This window comes from Babylonia areolata, chromosome 19 (genome assembly GCF_041734735.1).
Source record: "Babylonia areolata isolate BAREFJ2019XMU chromosome 19, ASM4173473v1, whole genome shotgun sequence".
NCBI lineage: Eukaryota > Metazoa > Mollusca > Gastropoda > Neogastropoda > Buccinidae > Babylonia > Babylonia areolata.
Genome location: NC_134894.1, coordinates 33,140,086 through 33,161,748, shown reverse-complemented (window position 1 = coordinate 33,161,748; position 21,663 = coordinate 33,140,086). Strand labels below are relative to the sequence as shown.

The window sequence follows — 21,663 nt, the reverse complement described above, 5'->3', positions numbered from 1 at the left end:
ATACATTTAGAATATATAGAAGAAAAGCATCGACTCAGAACCACAAGGCTATGAACCACGCCAAATTAAAAAGTAATAGAACAAGCCAAGAAAACACACTGGACAACATTTTGTAACACCGAAGTCTCAGACTATAAAGATACTAAAAAAAGTGTGGGATCAATTAAATATCATGAAGAATGGGATAAAACTTCCAGAATATCCTGTCACTTTAGGAAACAACAAATTCCCTTCGACATCAGAAAAAGCTGAAGCATTTGTCAACTTGTTTTCTAAAGTAAGCAGACTAGATGGACTACCACAGGTACAGAAAGCACTCAGAGAAAAAGAAGAAAAATCTTAAATTTATAACGAACCTGCTCCTGATAATCAACATTATGTTAATGCTCCTCTAACACACCAAGAAATGAAAGATGCAGTCTATTCCATTTCAAATAAGAAAACTTCGGTAGGAATTGATGCAATTTCTAATGAAATGATTAAGCATCTACCAGATAAATGGATGAACATTATTCTTAATATATTCAAACGATGTTGGGACACTGATGTTCTCCCTAAAATCTGGAAGGAATCAATAATAGTTCCAATCCACAAACAAGGCAAACCAAAAAAACACATTGGCAGTTACAGACCTATAGCACTCACCTCTCATGTCTGTAAGTTGCTAGAAAAAAATAATATTAAACAGACTCCTATACTACTGTGAAAAGAATAATGTCATCCCTGTAAATCAAGCTGGTTTTAAAAAAAGAAGATCCACAATTGATCATTTAGTAAAATTAACCACTCAGGTGGTGCGAGACAAAAATGTTTGCTTGCAACTTTTTTCGACATTACTAAAGCCTATGACCAAGTGTGGCATTCACGTCTAATGTTAAAACTGAAGACGATTGGATTATCGGGACATATGTATAACTTTATAAAAGACTTCTTAGAAAACAGAAAAATTCAGGCTAAAATAGGGAATACGTATTCATCTACACGAACATTGCAGACAGGTATTCCTCAGGACTCTGTAATTGCTCCAATATTGTTCAACATTCTAATGAATGATCTACCCAAAAAACTAACAAAGAAAGTTGTAATGGTTCAATACGCTGACGATATATGCATGTGGATGAAAGTTACAATCAAAAAGAATACGCCTGCCCGATATATGAATTACACAAAAAAGCTATATCAAAATGAATTAAACACAGTAGCAAATTATATGAGCGAGAATGGTCTACAAATATCAACCGAAAAAACACACTTGATGCTTTTTAATAATGGATCAAGTCCAGCAACATTGCCTTCCTTTAAGATTTACGATAACACCCTGGAATATAAAAAAAAGTAGTTAAATTCCATGGAGTACACCTTAGATCAAAATTAACTTGGAATCATCATATCGATTACATTTTAACAAAGACCAGGAAAACATTAAACTTCTTGAAAATAGTATGCAAACAACTATGCAAACAACCATGGAGCCAGGACATACTCATTCTTCTACACCTTTGCACATCACTTGTTCGGTCAAAACTTATATATGCACAAGAAGTATACTTCAGTGCACCGAAATATTTATTGAAAAAAATTCAAAGCATAGACTGCAGAGCATATAAACTGGCACTTGGCTTACCAGCACATGCTTCCAGTAAGAAAACGTACAGTGCAGCGGGAGTATTACCATTAGAGGATCAAAGGGAACTTGCGTGTAGCAAATTTGTCTTGAGAAGTTTAACGGACGAAAATGCGTGCGCGCGTGTATGTGTGTGTGTGTGTGTATATATATATATATATATATATATATATATATATATATATATATATATATATATATATATATATATGCACACACACACACACATATAACGCACATATGTATATACACACATATCCATACACATATATATCCCTTGCCGTGCCTTGCAATATTATCATATTGTATTATACACAACAATAATATAACAAAAACTAAAAAAAACTCAAACAACAAACCATATTACCTAAAAGCTATATCAATGGCCTGTTTTCTCACCTACAATCACAAGCAAAAGAAATATCGTTGGCCTATAAGCATCCAGCAGTTCTAATACTGCCTTTTACCAAACTACAGCACTTCAATAAGCAGTCACTGCCAGCAGTAAAGCAACACACTTCACAGGGGGAAAGGGGGGGAGGTGGAGGAGGGCAGGAACCCCTTCGACAAGTATTCACGGGTAAATATAACAATACAAGTTTGGATCGGTACATCATCAGCATACAGAAGATATGGTGTGTGTTTGTGTGTGTGTGTGAGTGAGTGTGCGTCACATTGGTGAGAATTTGCGGCGAGAAATTCAGCCATCTCGCCTCCATCATGACACTTCTAGATTTTCAAAAAGGATAACGTTTTCAGCTGGAGCATCCTCGAAAGGAAAAACAAACATTCATTGTATTGACACTGACAGAGTCAAGGTTAATAGTGAAAGCAACATTCAGTTATTGGATGACAATCTTCTCCCGGATTGTAGGCGTCTTTATCCTAGAAACAATTACGTATTTCAACAAGATGGGGCTCCTTCACACATAAGCAGGGTAACCCAGGCCCATCTGGAGGAGGCTACACCAGAATTCATCAAGAAGGATGAATGGCCTCCACAAATTCCTGACCAATGGATTATGCCATATGGGACTCTCTGAAGGAGAAAGTTTACCGAGGAGTGAGAGACAAATTGACCGAGCAGGCGTTAAAGAACAGGATAATTATGTCATGGGAGGAGATATCAGTGGAAGAAATACGTAAAAGCATTTCTGCTTGGAATAAACGGCTTCGTTTAGTCGTGGAGGAAGATGGACGCCACATTGAGCATAAACTGAAATGAGTTTTCCTCTGATACTCTGATTTTTGAGATGCTGTTTTGAATTTGATAATACTTGCACAGTTGCGTCCGAATTTTTAGATATTTTGCGGACTTGTTGATGATACCATCGGGTGACAGTGTGAAAATTTTCAATGAATTCGGTTTCTCTATCACTGAGAAAATACTTGTCAAAAAGCGGTTCACTTTCTTTGGGACACCCGATATTTGATTGGAAAAAAGACAAGTAAATATTTTAAATAATAAAATGTAATCAAATTATGAACGCTAAAACCTGACATTTTCTATGAAATAATGGTATGAATTTCAACTCACAAAAGACTGGTTTATTGTCTATACACATGTACAGAAATTTATTGTTCGTAATGTACAAAAAATTAAATTAAATACAACTCGCCAAAAGGAGAATAAGTTATGTATATACGTTAAAATATACTCAGCTTATCCATACTGTGTGGAATTGATATTTTCTCCTATATTTGATGATATATTCAAGTGATTCTATTTGCCTCAATATACTTAATGTTTATGTCATTAAGTTCTTTTCATTATTGTTAGTTGTTTTGTTTGCTTTTTTGTTCAGTCCATTTTGTCCTATTCTCTTTTCATATCATGACCTTACGGAAATTGTCTGTTTGTCGAAATATGGATTATGCAGTATTCCGCAGGTAATATCCTTGGAAATATTCCTGGCGTGATGTCAGTCATCAACAGTTTCAAAGAACTCAAATTAGACACTTGCCTTTTCCTAAATGACAGAACTGTTCCATAAATTTTAAATGTGAAGACCTAAAATAACAGTCCAGAAATGTACATCCTATCGACACGCTCACACTACCGTCGCTTCAAAATCCTTATCGTGCAGTTCGTAGAAGTCCCAACCATTCTCAGACAGAAGCGTGCGCGACATGTAGTACGTCAGCAGTTGACAGACCCTCTGTCCTGTCTGCTCCGTAGCCGCAGTCTTGGTTTGCAAGTTGACTGCTGTACATCCGGGTTCTTTGAGGCAAGCAGTGGTGCAGCCAATGACGCTCCTAGCCCACGTGGTTTTGATGACGTCAGCTGTTGCTTTCTTTCCGGTATGTCGGTGAAATTTGCCTTTTTGCGAATCTGCAAGAATACGGCAAGTACATACATATTATCTCTTTAGCTATCTCTCCCTCCCTCTCTCTATATATACATATAAAAGTATGAATGTAACCCCTTTTTGATGACTGTTGGTAATATGTACAGCTACACTGAAACTAGATGTGCGTGTGCACGCACACATACACACACATATTACATATACAAATATACACGAATACACAAATATGCACATCACATACATACATACACCCCAGCACCCCTCCCCAACACACACATACATGCACATGCATGCACACTGTTTAAAACTAGTTAACTGATGTTAGTATAACCATCAAAGTATTTGCAGGATGTTTGTTGATTGCACTGTTCTAATCAACCCTTTCTGTGTAAATTCCCTTGTATTCACACACACACACACACACACACACACATACACGCACACACATGCCCACACACACACACACACACACACACACACACACACACACACGCCCCCCCCCCCCCCCCCGACCCCCCCCACTCCACACACACACACACACAAAACAAAAAAAACCCACTTTTTTGTATTCACATGATTATTTGTTGTTGTTGTTGTTGTTTTTTTTTTTTGTTTTGTTTTGTTTTTTTGGTTTTTTGTCCTGGACTTTATCGGGTCGACCACCGTTTTATTTTGTATATAAATTCTTATGACAATTCAGAATACATGTAGATGGGGAAAGAAATCTGAATATAGTGAACAATAACAGATGTAAGTCGTTATATATTATAGTCCATTACACAATCCACTCAAAAAGAAACAATGACCAATACCCCACGTTCCATAATCATGTCATTGTAATCAATAGCAATTATGGAGTAAATCACCCATACAAGGAAAAGCATATAACTTTTCATTTACTGAGTCAGGGCATGTGAAAAATAAAGATAAGGCTCAAGGCAATAACATGAAAGGAAGCTGTACAATTTATACAATATTGTGTACAAAATTTAAAATCAATCATAAAGACAGTCAGGTGGTCGACCAGGCAGACATACAGACAGACACAGTCCCTCCCCCAACCCCTATCTACCAACCCTATCTTGCTCCTCCAAAAGTCCAATATAGGGAGGCTTTCCTCTTATTTTCTTTCCTTTTTTTCTTCTTTTGTATACAACAAATGATGACATCATTTATCTCGACTTCTATGGGTCGGCTTATAAACATAAATAGATAAGACAGAGCATAGAGAGTGTCCCCAACCTTGATTTACTTGACATACATGTATATGAATATACAAATAATAATCCCCAGTAGACAACTCTTTCACCCACTGGTTCATGTTATTATTAATGCGAACACCGAATAAATGAAGCAGGTATCTTTTCACATTACGTTGTATTCACAGGATGTTGACTGCACTGTTCTAATCAACCCTTTCTCTGTAAATTCCCTTTTATTCACACACACACACACACACACACACACACACACACACACACAAACCACATACACGTTTCATTTAAAAAAAAAAAAAGCATATATAATGAATAAATAAACCACTACATTGTAAAACATACTCAGCATTGTCCGTGCAGCCAACACTTCCATCTCACAGAAGTGGAGCGGATGTGTGGTCTGATCTATCACCAGGGTGAGAAAGCGACCCGTGGTTGGTTGAGAGCAGCTGAGGGTCACTGTGGCTCCGTCAGGAACAGAACTGGGGTGGTGGAGACACTGACGACTGAAATCCTGCCGGCCGCTGGACGAATTGAAGATGTAGCGGTCCAGGAGGATGTAAAAATCTGCCAGTCTGTAACCTGTGAATGAAGAAACAATGCGCTGTTGTCAGCATCAGAAGCAGAAACAGAATCTGAACAACCATCTACAAGTTCGAGCAAAACAAAAACATCACAAAACACAATGTTTTGTAATATTGCTCTTGGAATGTTAACAGCTTAGTAACGACACTGAAAACACACACACACAAACACACACACACACACTCACAAACACACACACACACACACACACACTAAGCTCTTATGGTTCTTTCATGGATATTGTAATAAGTATGCATTATTTGATAAATCCACACCATTTTAAAAAAAAAAAAAAAGAAAAAAAGAAGAAATATCATTTCACGACATGGCATCTAAAATGAAGTAAAACAATATTGTCAAGAACTATGATTTTCAGGGTTTGTCCAATACTGATATCCCAGTTAAATTCCCCGATTCCCCAGTCCTAATCGTTGAGGACAGTGAGTCCACTGATGATTTGATCACCTGTCAGGAAGCAGCCAATTGCTCTGAAGCATGAGCAATTTTCAGAACCAGGATCCTGATGTTTTACAGTAGAAACATGAAAATTTTTTTCTTTGATATTGGTAGCTTCCTTGAGCGCTCTGTCACTGAAGTATTCAAACAGAATACTTAGCAACAGAGCGCACAAGCATAAGGGGCAATGGCCTATACTTGAATAAATTATCCGTGTCCGTATCCGTATCCGTTACTGAAGGATTCTGTAACAGAGAATCATCAGTTTCACACAACAAGAAACAATCACGTGTAAAAAAAAGAACAGCGCCCTATTTCATTTCTGAACACTGAAAACAATACCGCATTTCTACCCGTCCGATAGGTGTGCAGCCAAAAATTGTACATGATAGCCAAAGTGATTTCTTGGAGGATCGTTACACACGTAAAAATATTCGCTTATTCTTATTATTTGGTGTGGAAGAAAACTTTCCAGGAACGTTTTCAACAATCGATTTTGAAAAGATATTTGAAATAATTTCTTCGTCATTCTTACAAAAAAATTTTGCATCTTCTAAAACTTTGGGTCAGAAATGACTAGTTTTGACTGGAATCGTTTACTGCAGTTCAGTTAATAATTAATAATCCTCATGGTTTTCCATAAAAAGACAACAATGAGACACCTTCTACTTCTACTGGCCGTGTTGAGATTATTATACCCATGACGCGTAATATATCAACAGGGTTAAGATAACAGACATGGTCTCAGTTAAGATAATAATAGGGGCTGAGTTCACAGATGACACATCTTTACGTCCAAATCAGGGTGAAGCAGTATCTAATCTCACAGAATTTCCAAAAACATATTTCTGTTTTGAATACATTTTGGCAAATGTCGACAAATATTGGTTGGAAGCAGGAAGAAATGTGGTATTCAATACACAAGAGGTTAAAATTTTGTCTGGGACTATGGTACTTTTAAAATTCTAGGAATACAATTTTCTATTGATAACACCTGTATCTTTAGAATTCAATATGAAACATACCATTGTGCAATGAGAACGACACTGGCTTTCTGGAAGAAGAAACTGTTAATTTCATTCGGAAACAGATGGCTCATTTAAGACTGTAAAGGGTGACTGGTTAGATCAGCTGGAAGAGCGCTGAACTTGCATTCGAAATGTTGTGAGTTCATATATCACAAATTCAAAATCTTTTTTCTTTTTCTTTTTCTTTTTTTAAGGCGTTCTTTTCCCATCTGATCATGTTGTCATTCTGGCAGTGTCACTGTAGTGCTAGACAGGCCCTTCTCCTCATAGTTTCCTGCAGTGGTAAAGGTAAGTGCGTGTTTCTCTCTGTCTTTCTCTACACTTACCACAGCAGTCGCCTCTGTTGGTGATGACAACCTGGTGGACCTGGAACAAACCCTGCAGGTCCACGCGCCACCAGCGGTCAGGCCTGGTTTCCCCGATTAAGGTGTGAAAGCAGCTGGTGATGTCCGTGCCTTTGTATCCGTCCACCACTTTCTGGGGTCGGACATATGTTGTGTCAACACTGCTCGCTGTGGCTGGCTTGTTCAAGGCCACGTTGGTCAGCTGAAGGAGCCCTGCATTGGGAGTTGGTGAGGGAGAACGAAACAGTGCTAGAAGTTCAATGGTGAGATTCCACTTAACACAAAGACACGTCCGTGTCATGAAATAGTTGCATGCAACAGCATGGTACCATGTCCTGCTATCTACCATGCTATGAAACCGTGTTGTACTATATCATGTGTAGTACACATGGTGGATTATTTGACATGGTCGGCAAACACAGCAGCGCGATTCGGAACATGATTCGTGAGTTCTGGCTTGCCAAAGGGCCTGTGAAATGTAGCGAAAGCACTGAGGATATATCCTACAAGTTACGGTCGTCACTACACGTCCGTCAGATTTTCAGTATCCACCTCAGTTCAATCGCCTTCGTTGTCAATGCTGGTATGTGGGCTAATGTCGTCTTTAACTGGCGCTGTTGATAAGACGGTATGGTGAACATGAGAACTGTTCTGTTTCTGATATTACTGAGTCTGACACATGCGACAGTTGTGTCACGCAGTAAACAAAGGCCCCAATTAGTGGAGCGGTGGCTTTGTGGTAGTGCGCCAGACTCGTCGGCTAGTGTCTACAGGTTTGAACCCCACACGGATCTGGATTGTTACCCCCATCCCCACGCCCCCACAACCCCCTCTCTCCCCACCCCCCTTTATCTGACCTTATTTGGTGGTCTGGCTGCTTGCCTTTCGGATGAGACGATAAAGCAAGGTCCTGTGTGCAGCATGCACTAGAGGCATGTAAAAGAGCCAATGGCAACAAAGGAGTTGTCCCCGGAAGGAAAATAAACTGCTCAAGAGTCCACTTTGAAAGTAAAAGAAATACACGTGAGAGAGAAAACTGGGTGGAGCTTACTGTAGCATCGTGCTCTCTGTGGTGACAGCAACACATATTTCACACAGAGAAATATGTTGTGACAAACACAATACAATACAATACAATACAAAACTATACAAATAGTATAATTCTTCACGTCATGGGTCGCACACGGCATGTGCTATCTGTGTCAGTCGAATGTGTGGAAGAACAACGCAGATTTCGCGTCACATGCAGCAGTGTCACAAAAAGAACTGTTCCTATTTGAGCGACACCGTCTTACCAATTGAAGACCATGGCTAGGCCATGTTACACCACGAAGACGGTCAACGTTTGAAGTGACAGATGTAAAACCCGAAAAGCTTTTAGACTTCCATCATGACACCAAGACTTGCGATATATGTCTTGAAAGCTCTAGCATCACAGAAAGAACAGGACAAGTCCTTTTCTCACACTCTACAACCCTTGGCCTGCCAGAATGTAAGGCTGTGAACCGATCAGTTTTGTAGTTATATCCATAGACTGACAAGTTTCAATAAGATTTGAAACTTCGATACGGTATCTATTTCAAGTTATGTAATGTTTCGTTTAGACCAAATCTTGATTTGTCAATTTACTTTCACTTAAGTCTATAAAAAGTCATATTCATAGAATTTTGGATTACATATCAGATTCAGAATTTTCCTGTACCTATGATTTTTGGTTTTGTTTTCTGAATTCCTTACAAAACTGTTTATTTTTTTCAACCGTCACAACCATGCAGATGCCTTTCCCAGTTTATTAATTCAATAAATTGATTATTCATATCACAGCCTGTCTCCATTGTGCAACAGTTTCCCAATTTGCATTTGCATAACAGTAATGCCTTTTCCAGCGTCGTTTTGCATATTGCTGACATTGAAGCATTAATGGCTGATTCACGTGTCAAGGGTATCAGTGCAATGCTGTTATTTCTCGGAACTGTGACATTATGTGCATTTGTATTTTGTATTTGTATTTCTTTTTATCACAACAGATTTCTCTGTGTGAAATTTGGGCTGCTTTGCCCAGGGAGAACGCGTCGCTACACTACAGCGCCACCCATTTTTTTGTATTTTTTCCTGCGTGCAGTTTGGTTTGTTTTTCGAAGTGGATTTTTCTACAGAATTTTGCCAGGAACAACCCTTTTGTTGCCGTGGGTTCTTTTACGTGAGCTAAATGCATGCTGCACACGGGACCTCGGTTTATCGTCTCATCAAAATGACTAGCGTCCAGACCACCACTCAAGGTCTAGTGGAGGGGGAGAAAATACTGGCGGCCGAGCCGTGATTCGAACCAGCGCGCTCAGATTCTCTCGCTTCCTAGGCGGATCCGTTACCTCTAGGCCATCACTCCATTGTATTGATGTGAACAGTCTGTTCCGATTATTTCACAGATATATGGATCTGAAGTTACGACATGAACATATTCAGTGGAACTCTGTGTGTGTGTGTGTGTGTGTGTGTGTGTGTGTGTGTGTGTGTGTGTGTGTGAATGTGCGCGTATATGTGTGCGAGTGTGTGTGTGTGTGTGTGTGTGTGTGTCTTTGCGTGCGTGCGTGCGTGCGTGTGTGCGCGCGGGCGTGTGTGTGTGTGTGCGAGTGTGTGTGTGTATGTGTGTGCGTGCACGCGTACAGTGTGTGTTGGGCCACATCAGGGAATGACGCCATTAATTCTTTGAGAGGTCTTTCATGTATATGGGCCATCTGTTTATTCAGCAATCCGAATGCTGCCTGTGAATTTGTGTGTGCATGTTGTCTTCAGTTAAACGTCTTTCCACTTTAAGTGATGCCAGATGTTTCATTCATATTTGCTTCATGTGTCAGGGGACACTTACTAAATGTTGTTCCATTTCGAAACCATGACATGACTGATGGATGAGACACTCCGTCACTCAAAGAGTAAAGTACAAAATATTTTCAGTTAAATTATGACAACATCGACAACGAAAATAACACAACCAATAACAATAATTACCATCATCATCGTCGTCGTCATCATCATAACAACAACAGCAACAATCATAATGAAGATGATGATGATAGAAAAGGGGAAGAAGCTCTGTGTGTGTGTGTGTGTGTGTGTGTGTGTGTGTGTGTGTGTGTGTGTGTGACACCACTACTAACAATGCCACATTCACATAGCAACAGTACCAGTGTGTAACAGCATTCACCCTTCTCCTTTCCACTCACCTTGGCCAGTTGAGGCCAGAATCAGTGCAGCACAAAAAGCGCAGAAGAAAGACTGAAAAGGCGACCGACATTGGCTGGTACCCATCATTTTTCTTTCAGGGAGAAGACAGGTGCAATCTTGTCGTCACTGTGACTTCACCGTCCGCAAACCTTTCTGCCAATCAAACGGTGGCTGCGCGCAGCTGCTGACGTGAGTGACGATGTGGACGCGCATGCGCACAACTTCGTTACGAAACCAGTGCGTGAGCGAATCTCGGTGACTGAACACAGGACATGACTGAACAACAAAACACGGCGCTGTATGAAAACGAAGAGGAAGCTACCTGGTTGGAATTCAGTTCTTAAACCTTCTGACAACGTCTTTGAACTTTATTGAACAGTTTTTCTATCACTGACTCACTTGTGTAAACAAAGTGAGTCTATGTTAAAACCCAGGGTGTTCGGTTGTGTGTGTGTGTGTGTGTGTGTGTGTGTGTGTGTATCTGCCTGTATATATGCCTGTGTGTCCATGGTAAACTTTAACATTGCCATTTTCTCTGGAAACAGGAGGAGAAGGAGGAAATTTGTTTAATGTCCCGTCACACATATCAGTGACTGAAGACATTTTGTTAAAGTATTTATGAATGCATTTGAGTATTATCAGTTAGAAGGGGTGGGAGATATGAATGAATGAAGGGTTAGGGAAAACTGGGCACATGAGGGTGAAATGAGGGTGACATTTGAAAAAAAAATCTAAATACAATTACAGGAAAATACTTAAAGGACTTCGTAAAAGAGAAGTCGTTAAACTGACAAGCGAAACAACTGATAATGAATGCAAAAAGTCAAAAACATCAACGTTCTCAGTCACTTGTGAAGACACACTTTCGTGTACATAAGGTTTCATCAAACTACAGTTAAAAATTATATGCTTAATTGTCGGGTTACTAAAGCATATGCACTTGACATTAGAACAATACTTGGTCAGTAATGAATTTGACAATAGTCTGAGAGCTAAACTCAGGATTGGTCTGCAACTCGGACCAAAGTCTGAGAGTCAACTGACGAGGTTTTAGACTTGAATTCAAGCACCTATAAAAGTCTCTTTCTAGTATATTGCTTATTTCCTTTTATGACAATGGGCAATATACTTTTATACTATCTATATGATTCTTTGCTCCCCTTTTTGCTGCCCTGTCTGCTTGGTCGTTATAAAGGTGTGGGATGGTATCTAACAAATCAACATTTGTACCCTTCACAAATAGGGAGTGCAATAAATACCTGATTTCAAACAATAAATCTTCTCTTTGATTATTCTCAAAAAGGAGCAAACTTTTTAAAACAGATTGAGAATCAACACAAAATGGGATATTACTTACTATGATTGGTATATCAACAAGATGATTTAAAGCCATAAGGATGGTCACCAATTCAGCTGTAAAAATTGAATGTCCCTTACCTAAATAATATGATTTTTCTGTTTTTAGGTCAGAAATGACAAAAGCAGATCCTGCACTGCTGTCATCCAGGACCGAGCCATCAGTGTAAACTTTTCAATGATAATCAATTTTTTCTTCTAAATCAATTCTGACAGATGCTGCTATTATATGTGGAGATTCTCCTTTTGTTGTGTCAGAAGCACATATGTTGACGTTTGCTTTTGTTCGCTCCCAGGGAGGGACAGGGGGCACCAAAACACGAGGTGCCATGTCATGTAAATCAGTGTCTGAAGAATTTAAAATATCTGACACATATGTGCGAATGGTTTGTAGATTTGAATTATTGTGTGCATGTTTTGGAAAATAAATATCAGACCTAATATTTAATTCCTCAAAATCATCCACTGCTTTACATCTCACAATGTATTTAGCAGAACTTAATTTTCTGATTTCATCTAGTGGTAGAATACCCGCAAGCTTATAGGCTTCTGAGGTCTTAGTATGCACAGGTACCCCTAAAGCCAGTTTCACAGCTTTACTGTCAATTATTCGCAGCTTCTTTAGAAACGTCGACGGGGCAGAAAAGAAGATTTCTTGACCGTAGGTCAGTTTTGATCTTATGAGAGATGTCGCTAAATGTTAAAAAAGAAAAAGAAAAAAAGAATGGAGTCTTGTCCCCAAGGAGAGTGACTTCCAATTTTTAAGAAATTTAAACTTTTAACTGCTTTAGTCACTATTGAATCAATGTGTTTCTTTCAGTTAAGTTTTGAAGTAAATTGGATCCCAATAAATTTTATTTCCGACTTGAAAAATATTTCACGTCCTCCCTAAAAAAAATCGTGGTAGTTTGCTGGGATTATAACCATTATTAAAGAGGATCAAATGTGTTTTTTTTTCTACAGAAAACTCAAAACCATTTGAGTGCATATAGCTACTGAGTCTATCGAGTTCACCCTGAAAATTTGTGTGTACATAATTGATGTAATGTAGGCTTGTTCTTTTCCTCAAGGATGTCCATATAGCAATATCATCAGCACATTGAGCTCTCTGGAAACACTTTGTTTGTCAATACCAAATTTGGCTTAACAATGTAGGAAAACAATCTTTACAGTTATACCAATAATAGGTTGTAAGTCTCCCGAATTAATCCGTTTTTCCCGTATCATTAACGAATTAGTTCGTTCAGGCTATTTCCGGAATCCCATTTGCAGGAGCATAGGCTATGCTTTGTAAGAAGATGGCGTGCCCTCGTTTTTCTTGTTCGCAGTTAAAAGGAAAGAAATACAAAATCTGGACAGAACACATACAGTGACACTAAATACACCATACTGCATATGAATAATCTAATGTGGAAACTGAATGAACATAAGAGACAAATTGAATCAATCATTTCACTTTGTTTCAGTCAGCCTTTTCTAGGCTTGTCTGTTCAGATCCTGTTTACAAATTCTGGACAGAACAAATACAGTGACACAGACTACATCGTCAACGTATTTACAGCATATGGATATATCAAAGTGGATTCTCAATTAACCAGAATGAACATAAAAGAGAGATTGAATCAACAGCGTCATACTTTCCCGGCAAGTGTAACTAAACTTGTCGTACATCTACCTAGATGCAGAGATCAAAGGGAACATTACCTCAAGCAAAAGTGTCTTGTTCTTGTTTAGATTCCCGTTCTTTAAAAAAAAAGAAAAGAAAACTGCAGTCTGTTTGGCTGTTCCGTCATACGTTGATATTACGTAAAAATGTACTGTATCCTGCATTACGTCCAGTTCTCGAAAGAACATAAACACCTTTCTAACATTAATCATCATATCGATTCAGGATTAACTCTATGCGAGTCTGACTGATTTGCCAATGTGATTATTATAACGTTTTCTCGCGTTGTTCTGTGTGAATGGTTTTAAACGTGCACACTCAACACACATGCATACAAGCACCACACACAGACACACACCAGTAATCTTCCCAACCCTGTTGTTCCTTTCCCGATACGAAACCCTGTATGTACGAATAAATAAATAGATAGATAAATGAATACATAAATAAATGAATTAATCAATCAATCAAAGAAAGAAAGAGAAATCACCCATCTCCTGCACCACCATAACAAGACTATCCCACTCCTTCAGGACCGATCTGGAGGTTGAGTGAGGGGTTGATTCCTAACGCCCAGCGGGGATCGTGTGCCTGGCTGGAGGCCCGGTGTAACGTCCCAGATCGTTCCCATGGGGGACGTTTCGGGACGTCCCCCCCCCCCCTGCTGGTTCGCCCCCCGTCCCCCACCCCCTCCGACTTTCCTCGAAAATCTGTCCCAAAAAGCCCCCGCCCCCCCCCCCCCCCCCCCCCCCTATAAAAATAAAAAATATATAAACAAACAACAAAAAGGACAGGAAATAAGTTTGATACACTCCTTCCACACACGGTTTGCAACAAAAGGGTTTGTGTGTGTGTGTGTGTGTGTGTGTGTTTCACAGTGATCTCAACACGTGCCACGCAAAGATCGCCTTCTGTCATGATCGCCATTTTGACAACGACGGACTTGACTTCAATCAACCTCCGTGGTTAGGAAACATGTGTCCGAATTAGGCGCTCTGAGAAGCCACTCTTCTCAAAAAGCCTCTTTACTACAGGGTATATAAACGGAGAATACGGACTGAAGAGGTTTCCCGTTTTTAATGTATTGAATTCAGATTCAGATTCATGCTCGTAATGTGATGAAAAATATGGCGCTGAGTCGTGTTTTCAAACGAGTTCAGTAAAGCATGAATTAAAAAAAGAAAAAGAAAGAAACAAGAAGAAGAAAAAAAGAAAATCCAAACCGATTGAGAATACAGATCGACGCGCGAGTCCGATCAACGGAAAACGAACCAATCACACATACATGTGCCCCTTGATTTTCACAACGGATTTACATGGATCTCAGGATCGACTTTTGGGTCTCTCATATTTATGCATTTCCGTAAATCTACGGAAAAATCTCACCTTGGTGGGGCCCTGGGGGAGGGGGGCGTTGTTCTGGGCTAGCCTTTACTGATCCATCTTCCCACCTCGCCCTATCCCGTCCACCACAAATCTTCAGATGCAAATAAAAGGCAGGGTAGTTCTACTGTTATTGCCTGCATTGATGCTACTCTCTAGTGATATCTGGTAGAAGGGAATGAATGAAGGAATGAATAGATAGGTAAATAAACAGATCAGTGAAGTGTGTCGGAAACAGTGAGGAGGGGAATCTATGGGTCATCTCCATGTTCCCCCACCTCTTTGTTCCCCCAAATTTACATTTTTTTTAGGTCTTTGCTCCACCAGGTCAATGGCCCTTCAGGTCAGTGTTCCCCCAGGTTTATGGCCACTGCTGACCATTGATGACCACAACCCCAAAGTGTTCAGATTGAGGTATTTGTCACTTTTTTTTTCTTTTTTTTAATGTGATGTAAGGCTTCCAATGTGGGCTTGAAATCAACAGGGGCAAAACTACAATCGTCATGAAATAACACACACACACACACACACACACACACACACACACACACACACACACAATATCATAGCTTTTTCACGTTGCGGTGACTGCATCAAAACGGTGGGTAGATACTAAACCTTGGAAACTGATTTCATAAAAATGGAAATGTTCACCTTGATGAAGACCAACAAGGAAACAGAGCAGTACGTGCTGCTAATTAAACGCAGTATACGAGAGAAAGAAGTAAAGATTGATGTGATGATGCAAATGGCACTTCAGTCAGCCCAGATTGTCAGGCGCTGGACTCGGGCATCCATTCAATCAGACTGCGGCAAATTCCTCTATGTCCTCCTGTACTGTTCAGCCAGTTTGATACTTCCTCTCTAAGAAATGCCACTTAGAAAACGCACATGTCAGATTTTTGCAGAGCGTTGTGGGAATCAGAATCAATTTTAATGTCAATTAAACCTGAACAAGGTTTATAAGACACGCATGTAAAGTTACATGAAACCACGCACACACACACACACACACACAAAAGCAAAACAAAAATAGATATATACTGAACAAGACATTGAATCACTCTTGCACGCTATGGCGTTTTTGACAGCAGTTACTGACAAATTTCCCAAACAGTCCCACAAGTTTGTCTTCCAGTATTAGCTGACTGGGTTTAATAATATTTGGAATGTAATTTTGAATTTTTTGTATGAATTCTATTCTAATTTTTTTGTATAATTCGCAGTCATCTAAGAAATGAAATTCATCCTCTATTGTTTGACATTGTAAACATAGTCTCCTTTCTTTTGGAATGTTGAAATATCGGCCTTTTTCTATTGTGGGTGTACGCAAAAGAATGATGAAGTTGCCAAGTTCTGGCAGAGTTGGGCAAATATCCCATTTTCTCTAACCGCGGCTTGCCAGGTTATATCATTCTGGGTACAAGTCACCATATCTGAGGTAAGCATAGCATGATAGTTTATGTTATCCGTGAAATCAGTAGAAAACGTTCATTGCTTAATTTTATCAACAACAACAACAAAAATAGTGGTTTCATTTGGATTGTCCAATGTATGGGAGACCCAGGGCACGCTCAACATTAAACGACTTGAGTATTTTATCATAGATAAACTACAAGATAACTATGTGCAAGTTTGGAACAGCACAGAGAACGTGGCCATTTCAAGGTTCTCCTGGTATTGTAAGATTGTGAACACATACAATACAACACCATCTGATCAGCTGCAAAGATATGAATCATTATATTGTGTTGATTCGGAATAAACGCTTTCGAACTCGAAATCGAGAGTTCGTTACTACAACATAACTAGGAGAGGCTGGCAATGTAGATAATGTGGAGCATTCGAGCATGAACTATATTTTCTGGTTAAAATTAATGTACTATGTATACCGAGTTGAGATCACTTTTCCTTATGACTGTAAATTCCCGATTTTCTAAACATTCGCCAGACCGTATTTACAACATATCCAAGTTGTCCGTTGCCATTGTGTGTTTTTTTCCAGCTGGAACTTGCAATATATATATATATATATATATATATATATATATATATATATATATATATATATATATATATACACTATTGTTTTAACGTTCGCAGTTGATAACTTTTTCTTTGCAAATTCAGGCACAAACATGGATGAAATCACTTTTTTTTTTTTTAGATTGTCATATTAAGATTTATCCTCCATAAATCCTGTGATGTGTTTCAAGACAAATGAAATGAGTGTGAGTTTGAGTCTGAGTCTCACGCACACACACACACACACACACACACACACACACACACACACACACAGAGAGAGAGAGCGCCCGCATGCACGCACGCTCCCAAACACACACACACACATATATATACGAACACACACACACACGCGCGCGCGCGCGCGAAAATGCTTACTTGAGGAGCGCATACAATTCATTTCCTCCTAGTACTTCTAACAAGTGATTCCTGTTTATTCCTTTCTCCACATCCCGGCTTACTGGATGTCTCCTTCGCGGACAAGTCTCAAACTGCACACCATCACGCGCAAAATAGGAAGCAAGTTTCCACTTCATGGACTGGGTTTCCTGCGTGTGTTAATGAGCACCGCAAAAATGTACAACAGAAAATCGATGTTTTCGGTGACCGGCATGGCGCACAAAAATGTTTATTAATTCACAACGGAAGAATCGTCCATTCTTTCTCTTCTCAAGTTAAAATGAGAGTTAACCACGAACTGATGTAGGATTCATGAATATCATCGAATGGAAGAATGCGCGCCCGCACGCACAAATACACACACACATGGTGGTGTGTCCATCGAGATCGATGATGACCATTGTTGTCATCCAGCTGGGGGATGGGGGGAGGGTGGTGGTGGGGTGGGGGGGAGGATGCTCATGAATCTATCTGTGAATGCGCAGATGGCTGAATAGTCCAGTCTGCGCACGAAATGTTCGCTGACAGTTGGGGCAGACAAAGACAGGCATACCATTGTCAGGGAGCTTGTTTGCCCGTGACTTTCTCTCTTCTGAACAGCTGCAGCAGTCCTGTTGGCCTCGCACAACTTGGCGCCTTTGTGCACAGCAGCGCGCCATTTGTCACGGTCCGCTGCAGATTCCTCCCAGGAGTCAGGGCTGATATCAAACGCTTTCAGAGAGACTTTCAGAGTATCTCTGAAGCGCTTTTTCTGACCTCCGTGTGATCTCTCCCCTTGTTGCAGCTCGCCATAGAAGAGCCTTTTGGGCAGCCGATGGTCTGGCATGCGCGCCACGTGTCCAGCCCAGCGAAGCTGGGACTGCATCAGGATGGTGAAGATGCTGGGAAGGGTGGCTTTTGCGAGCACCTCTGTGTCTGGGGTCCTGTCTTGCCACTTGATGTTCAGTAGCTTCCTGAGGCATGTTGTGTGGAAGTGGTTCAGCTTTTTGGCATGTCGTTGGTACACTGTCCAAGTTTCGCAGGCGTACAGTAGTGTGGGGAGAACTACTGCTCTGTAGACCTTTGGCTTGGTCTCAAGACTAATGCCTCTTCTGTTCCAGACATTTGCATTGAGTCTACCAAAAGTTGCGCTTGCTCTTGCAATCCTGACGTTCACTTCATCGTCGATTGTCACATTTCGTGACAGTGTGCTGCCAAGGTATGTGAACCGCTCCACCGCACTGAGTCTCTGACCATTGACTGTGATGTTGGGCTCAACGTAGGGTTTCCCTGGGGCTGGCTGATGGAGAACTTCAGTTTTCCTCGTGCTGATGGTAAGGCCGAAGTTCCTGCTGGCAGTGGCAAACTTGTCGACGCTGAGTTGCATGTCAGCTTCAGATCCAGCGTTGAGGGCACAATCATCAGCAAACAAAAAGTCTCTGATGATGTCTGTCATGACCTTCGTTTTTGCTTGAAACCTTCTGACGTTAAACAGCTTGCCATCTGTTCGGTACTTTAGGCCGATTCCAACATCGCCATCTCTGAAGGCATCAGTAAGCATTGCAGAGAACATGAGGCTGAACAGCGTTGGAGCCAGGACGCAGCCTTGCTTGACACCATTTGTGACAGCAAAAGGAGCAGATGTTTCGCCATTGTCCTGGACTCGAGCCTGCATGCCTTCATGAAATTGGCTGACCAAGGAAATAAATTTCCGAGGGCATCCGTACTTGGCCATGATCTTCCACAGTCCCTCTCTACTCACGGTGTCGAAGGCCTTAGTGAGGCGGTTTAGTAGGATCCTGGCAAGTATCTTGCCTGCGATGGAGAGCAAGGAAATGCCCCGATGGTTATCACAGGCTTGCCGGTTCCCCTTTCGCTTGTACAAGTGAATGATAGATGCATCTTTGAAATCCTGGGGGATCGTCTCTTCTTTCCACATGAGTGAGTACAGCTGATGGAGCTTCTCAGTCAGCACAGTGCCTCCATCCTTGTAGACCTCTGCCGGTATGGAGTCTGAGCCAGGTGCTTTGCCACTGGATAGCAGACGGATTGCTTTCTGGGTCTCAAGAGGTGTTGGCGGATCGTCCAGTGCTTCGTTGATGGGGACTTGTGGGAGACGGTCTATGGCTTCATCATTTATGAAGGAAGGGCGATTTAAGACACTGTTGAAGTGCTCAGCCCAGCGTTCGAGAATTTTCTCCTTCTCGGTGATCAAGGTATTCCCATCTGCACTGAGGAGGGGGGATGATCCTGAGGATGTGGGGCCGTAGACTTATTTTAAGGCATCATAGAACCTCTTCATATCGTGCCTGTCAGCATATCCCTGGATCTCATCAGCTTTGTCACTCAGCCACTTATCCTGCATCTGGCGTAATTTTTGCTGGATAGTCCTGCGGATGGCATCGTACGCATCCTTTTTTGATGTGGACTTTGGGTTGCTCATGTAGGCTTGATGCAGACGGCGTTTCTCATCCAGAAGCTGCTTGATTTCATCACAGTTTTCATCAAACCAGTCTTTGTGCTTTCTGGTCATGGGTCCCAGGGTCTCTGAAGCTGTACTATAGATCAGCTCATGCAGGGTCCTCCAGTCAGACTCCACATTCTGGTTGTCCAGAGAGGCGGATTCCAGACGATCTTCCAGAAGCTCCACAAAGGACTGTTTGATGGTGATGTTTTTCAGCTTAGCGATGTTAAGCCGTTTTGGAGCCTTCTGGCCTTGGGGGCGTCTCTTGGGCTGGATTCGAATATTCAGCTTCGAGACTACAAGGCGATGGTCTGTCCAACACACGGTGCCGCACATGGTCTTTGTTACACGTACATCTTGCCTATCCCTTTCCTGACGATGACATAATCGATGAGATGCCAATGCTTTGAGCGAGGGTGCATCCATGACCTCCTGTTACGGGTAGGAAGGCAGAAACCTGTGTTGGTTATCAGCAGTTCGTGCTCTGCACAGGTCTGAAGCAAAAGCAATCCATTTGGGTTGCAGTGGCCCACGCCGTGCTTTCCAATCACTCCATCCCAGGAGATGTAGTCAGAGCCAACTCTAGCATTGAAGTCCCCAAGAATGATGAGCTTATCTGCTTTAGGGATAGCAGCAATGACAGAGTGAAGGTCCTCGTAGAACTTCGCCTTCACTTCATCCGGGTTGGTCATGGTTGGGGCGTAGGCACTGAAAGAAAAGATCAATTCAATTTTTATTTTATGTTCATTCCATTTAATTCAGTGTCCGCTTAAGAATATTTATATGCAGTAAACATGCCGATGGTGTAGTTAGTATCACTGCAAGTGTCAGCTCAGGGGCATAGCCCGTGCCACTGGTACCATGTAACCCAGTACTACTTGCCACATGTGAAGTCTCCCAACAACAGACCAGGCGGAAGAGGAAACCTTTCCCAACGGCTGTGAAGGTGGAAGAGGATGACCAAAGGGCAGGGGGAGCTCTTATCCTTGGCTTGAAGTCCTCATGCACCTGCCGAGGCCGTCCTACACGTGGCAGTATTGCACCTGTGGGACTGTCGGTAGGCGAGAGAGTGGGGAAAGGACTGCACAACTCCTCTTCACTAAAAAAAAAGAAAAAAAAAGTCACCTGTGCTGGTCAGGCAACAAGGCTGATGTCCGAGTACAGAAAATACTAACATGTCGGATCCGTTCCCTGTGGTAAATAGAGTGAAGCAGGGTTGCGTCGTGGCACCCACACTGTTCTCCATTCTCTTCTCTGCCATACCGATTGACGCCTTCCAAGACTGTGGCCGGGGCATCTACATTCAGTTTCACACAGATGGCAAACTTTTCAACTTTGGCGACTCCACGCCAGGTCCAGGACGTTTGAGGCACTGTTGAGAGAGTACCTCATCTTTGATGACTGCGCACTTGTTGCACACACCCATGAGGACATGCAGTTCATTATGGACAGGTTCATCGCCAAGGCCAGCTTCGCCTTTGGCAGACTCAACAACAGGCTGTGGAACAACAAAGGCATCAGGCTCAGCACCAAAATCAAAACTTAAAGAGCTGTTGTGCTTACCACCTTGTTGTACTGCTGTGAAACATGGACGACGTATCGCCGT

General features: G+C 41.3%; 1 protein-coding gene across 1 annotated transcript; it reads right to left on the bottom strand.

Annotated features, from left to right (window-relative positions):
• Positions 1-3,675: 3,675 nt before the first annotated feature.
• Positions 3,676-14,438, bottom strand: LOC143294149 (fucolectin-3-like). The gene is made up of 4 exons (XM_076605581.1): positions 14,379-14,438; positions 7,546-7,837; positions 5,493-5,732; positions 3,676-3,956 (listed from the first exon to the last, which is right to left on the bottom strand). The coding sequence occupies exons 1-4, from the start codon at positions 14,436-14,438 to the stop codon at positions 3,676-3,678; spliced, it is 873 nt and encodes a 290-aa protein (XP_076461696.1).
• Positions 14,439-21,663: the final 7,225 nt, after the last annotated feature.

Coding starts and splice junctions, on each gene's coding strand:
- LOC143294149 (XM_076605581.1), bottom strand. CDS start 14,438: ATGGGAACGATCTGGGACGTTACACCGGGCCTCCAGCCAGGCACACGA. Junction 7,838..14,378: donor GCACACGATCCCCGCTGGGC/GTTAGGAATCAA, acceptor CTTTGTGTTAAG/TGGAATCTCACCATTGAACT. Junction 3,957..5,492: donor GGCTGCACGGACAATGCTGA/GTATGTTTTACA, acceptor GTATTCTTGCAG/ATTCGCAAAAAGGCAAATTT.